Below are 4,944 nucleotides of genomic sequence, written 5' to 3' on the forward strand. Positions count from 1 at the left end.
AGGGAAACAACAGCTCAACAACCCACAGAAAACAACTGTACCATTGAGGATGAACCAGAAGTAGCATCATTTACCTACTCCCTCCATCCAAAAAAATATTGTTTTTTAAATTTTAGACATTTTATTTGAACATTCATCTTATTTAAATTTTTACCATGTTCGTTTTCGTATGCATGTGCTGTTCATGTAGAATGGTAGGCCTTGTTTAGTTACGAAAAGTGAAAAGTTTTCGGTACTGTAGCACTTTCGTTTGTTTGTGACAAATATTATCCAATCATAGACTAACTAGGATCAAAAGATTCGTCTCGTGATTTACAGCTAAACTGTGTAATTAGTTTTTGTTTTCGTCTATATTTAATATTTCATACATGTGACACAAGATTCGATGTGACGGGAAATTTTGAAAATTTTTTGGTTTTCAGGGTGAACTAAACAAGACCCTAGTTGTGGTGCCTGCCACTGCCATTGTCATGCCTCAGAAAGGTGAGTAGAAAGGACACTGGTTATGACACGCGTTTTTATGTTAAAAATTCTGAGGCCTTGTTTAGTTTGAATTTTTTTTTGATTTTTAGCTACTGTAGTACTTTCGTTTTTATTTGATATAAAAATTGTCTAATTATGGAGTAACTAGGCTCAAAAAATTTATCTCACAAATTACAGGTAAATTGTACAATTAGTTTTTATTTTTGTCTATATTTAATACTTCATTTATGTGACTAAAAATTTGATGTGATAAAGAATCTTAAAAAATTTTAAGAACTAAACAAGGCCTGAAGCTTGTACTAGAGGGAAACAACAGCTCAACAACCCACAGAGGCACAGAAAACAACTGTACCATTGAGGATGAACCAGAAGTAGCATCCTTTACCTACTCCCTCCATCCAAAAAAAAATATTGTTTTTAAAATTTTAGACATTTTATTTGAACATTCATCTTATTTAAATTTTTTATCTAAATTCACCTATTTGTTATAACGTTACTCTTTTTACAGAGAGTATTCTTTTCATCCACCAGTGTCGAGGGTAAAAACGATCGATCGCCATCATGTGGGATGGAGGAAACAAAAAGCTGAACTGAAACCTTTGGGAGAAGAGAAGATGACACACCCATGTGTACAGTATGACGGCGGCCGGCCGTTAGGAACAGAGACCTTGGCATCGCATTGCAGTGCGTGCTCGGTGAACAGAGACCCTGCTCTGCCTGTGCTCGTGGGAAAGCATGGAACTTTTGGCATGGTAACAGCGGCGGCAGCTAGGAATTCGAGGAGAGGACGGCCGGGAGACAAGGGTCACATGGCGTCTGCCTGATGCAGTGCTGCCGCCTCTGCTCACCGTGGCCCCCCCTCTTGCAGCACCACAACATCAGTGATCGGGTACTCTTCTATCTAGGAGTACTGTACGTATTGTACGTATTCTCTACTACTGGAGTATAATACGTACACTCCTACCTGAGCAGTACAGTACAGTATAGAGAGTGGAGTAACCTCACTCCTCACTCCACTCCTCAGGCCTGGTTTAGTTGGCGAAAATTTTTGGATTTCGCTACTGTAGCACTTTCGTTTGTTTGTGATAAATATTGTTCAATCATAGACAAACTAGGATCAAAAGATTCGTCTCGCGATTTACAGGCAAACTGTGTAATTAATTTTTGTTTTCATCTATATTTAATGCTTCATGCATGTGCCGTAAGATTCGATGTGACGGGGAATCTTGAAAAATTTTGGAAACTAAACAAGGCCTCACATGCATGCTGAAGCGTCCCCTGGTCTGGACCTCCCAGCAAAGTACTTGCTGACAAGGATTGAGTGCCTCTCTATTTAAATCCCTGCGGCCTCTTTCGCTGCCCAGTCTTTTGAGCACAAGCTCTAGAGCAACCATTATTCATTCACTTCACTTCACTCACAACAAGCAGAGCGAGCTGGTCACCAAAGGCTTCTTCCATTCCAAAGGCCAAAGGCGATCGATCTCTCTCATGTCACAAGCAAATAAAAAGCTTGCTTGGTGAGCACCATCCATCCATCCATGTGCCTACTAGCTTTGCTTTGCTTTGCTTTCGAACTTTGTTGCAGATAGAGTTGAGTTCAGATGGAGGCCACTCTCTTCTTCCTCCTTCCTGCCTCCCTCCCATCTCCTCTTTTTCTTCCTCCTCTGGACCTTGCTCATGGCTTTTACAACGACAAGGATGTGTTTCTTCTCTGTGTGTCAAAGGACAGTATTTTATTGCAAGCCCCCTCTGTTACACACGCACTGATGAAATGAGAGCTGCCTCTTTCTCAGAGATGTTTCCTGGATGATATTGCTGTTCTTGTTCCTGTTCTGATTTTGAGTGTTTCCAAACCAGATATGAAGCCTCTTGCTGCGCGTTTGCTCTTTGCTGGCTGCAGCATCGTCTGAGGTGGCCAAAACTCAAAGATGAGCAAGGAGGACGTGCTCAAGGTGCAGGTGAGTTTGCTTCTTGCTCACACCACACGCGAACACACCTTCCATGTTCATGTCATTTTTCTTGTGTCTGCTGCGATTTTCATCACACACACAGTGTGTGCATGTCATGTCTCTTGCTTGCTGTTCAGTTCTCTGAATATTCTGTCTGTTTTTTTCTTCTGTTGGTTGGTTCGTTCGTTGGGTTCACAGACGTGCGTGCTCAAAGTGAATATTCACTGCGATGGGTGCGAGAAGAAGGTCAAGAAGATCCTCCACAAGATTGATGGTAACAAAAACACATTTTTTTTTCTAACCCAAATTGCTCAATTTCTTTTGTTCCCTGTCTTGTTCTGTTGTGCTTGAAATGAAAAAAAAAGTGATGCTGGGCTGATCTGCACTGCAGGTGTGTACCAGAGCAGCATAGATGCGGAGCAGGGGAAGGTGACGGTGTCCGGCCTCATGGATCCGGCCACCGTCATCAAGAAGCTCAACAAGGCCGGCAAGCCAGCGCAGCTGTGGGGCGCCAAGCCTGGCGTCGTCAGCCAGCTCCAGAAGCTGCAGCTTGGCGGTGGCGGTGGCGGTGGCAAGGACAAGCAGCCCAAGGGTGGCGACAGCGGCGCCAAAGGCGGAGGCAAGGGTCAGCACCAGCAGCCCAAGGGTGGCAACGGCGGCGGCGGTAAGGGCCAGCAGCCCAAGGGTGGCGGTGGTGGCGGCGGCGGCGGTGGTGCGGGCGGGAAAGACGCCAAGATGATGATGCCGCAGCCGACGCCACAGCAGATGCAGCAGCTGATGCAGATGAAGGGCATGAAGCTGCCTCCTGAGTTCCTCATGAGCATGGGCGCGGGCGGCAAGATGCCGCCGTTCCCGACGGCCGCGGCCGCGCCGGCGGCGCCGGCTGCGGGCAAGGACCCCACCAAGGCCGGCAAGTTCAGCTACCCCGAGGAGGACGAGTTCGGGGACGACGGCAGCGAGTTTGATGACGAGTTTGACGACTTCGACGATGAGGATGATTTCGAGGACGACGGCTTCGACGACGACGACCTGTACGGTGACCCCAAGATGGCGATGAAGCCCGTGGCCATGCCGCCGGCCGCCGCTGGTGGTGACAAGAAGGGTGGAAAGAAGGGCGGTGGCGGTGGCGGTGGCGGTGGTGGGAACGAGATCCCCGTGCAGATGAAGGGGAACGCCCACAACGGCGGCGGCGGCAAGAAGGACTCGGGCGGGAAGCAGAACCAGGGAGGGGGCGGCGGAGGCGGGAAGAACGGTGGCGGATCGCAGCCGCCGCAGAACGGCAAGGGCGGCGGGAACGGGAACCAGCAGGGCAAGAAGGGCGGCGGTGGTGGCGGTGGGCAACCTGCCGGTGCCGGTGTCGGTGCCAGTGCCGGTGCCCCGATGATGGGCGGCATGGCAATGCCACCGCCGCCGCAGCAGCAGCAACCGGGCCCCGGCATGATGATGAGGCCGCCGAACATGATGGGCGGCGCCGGTTTCCCCGGTGGCATGGGGCAGGCCATGGGCCAGATGGGCGGCACGCCTATGGGCCACCACCACCCGCACCACCAGCACATGGGTGGGGGTGGCAATGGCATGCAGATGATGCAGCCTGGCGGTGGCGGTGGCGGTGCCGTGCATGGGATGCCAGCCGGCGGCACCATGCCTGGAGCTGCCGCGTTCTACCAAGGCGGTGGCGGTGGCATGCCGTCCGGGCCGCCGCCGGAGATGATGCAAGCGGCCGGGAACCCCATGGCGATGGCGCAGGCGCAGCAGCAGCAGCAGTACATGGCGATGATGCAGCAGCAGCAGCAGCAGATGAATGGTCACGGCGGCGGCGCCGCCGGCGGGTACCCAGCGATGGGGTACGGGTATGGGTACGGCCGGCCGGCGATGCAGTACCCGCAGCCGCCGCCGTACTACTACCACCCGATGCCGCAGCGGCACCCTCACGACAACATGTTCAGCGACGAGAACCCCAACAGCTGCACCGTGATGTGATCATGTCAAAGGTCGCTGCCATTGCCGTTCTTCCGGAGGAGGGAGAGAGGTGAGGTCAAAAGGTGTTCGATCATGAGTCAGCGTCACAAAGTCCCTGGATTGGATCTCAGTATACATGAGACATGACAAGAGAAATGAGAAGCTAGTAGTAGAATGGCCCCTCCCTTTTTTTTTCTTTTTTCTTTTTTTTTCTTTTTTTTTACCACTAGTATTTCTCTTATCTTTTCTTTTCTAGCTTATTTTTCACTTTCTTTGGACAAAGGGGGAAAAAAAAAGCAACTTCCTTGAAGGCGAAGGTAGGTATAGTAGTAATTATCAATAGTGGGGGTCATAAGACATGATGATGGTGGTGGTTGTTCATGGGTATTATATAGCAGTAGTAGCTCAAGAAGGTGGCTCTCATGGCTCTCCTTCTTGCTCCACAATGTGATATGGTATGGAGGTGGTATGACATGGTTTCTCAATGTGTTAATGTGTTTTTATAGTAGTAGGTCAAGAAGGTGGCTCTCACGTCTCTTCTTGCTCCACAATG

General features: G+C 50.0%; 1 protein-coding gene across 1 annotated transcript; it reads left to right on the plus strand.

Moving 5' to 3' along the window:
* LOC8066949 (heavy metal-associated isoprenylated plant protein 33) lies at nt 1,829-4,876 on the plus strand. Its single transcript, XM_002441772.2, has 4 exons — nt 1,829-2,000; nt 2,341-2,441; nt 2,631-2,706; nt 2,824-4,876. Exons 2-4 carry the CDS (start codon nt 2,412-2,414, stop codon nt 4,410-4,412), a joined length of 1,695 nt encoding a protein of 564 aa, XP_002441817.1. The 5' UTR covers nt 1,829-2,000; nt 2,341-2,411; the 3' UTR covers nt 4,413-4,876.

The sequence above is a fragment of the Sorghum bicolor genome, chromosome 8, assembly GCF_000003195.3.
Source record: "Sorghum bicolor cultivar BTx623 chromosome 8, Sorghum_bicolor_NCBIv3, whole genome shotgun sequence".
Classification (NCBI taxonomy): domain Eukaryota; kingdom Viridiplantae; phylum Streptophyta; class Magnoliopsida; order Poales; family Poaceae; genus Sorghum; species Sorghum bicolor.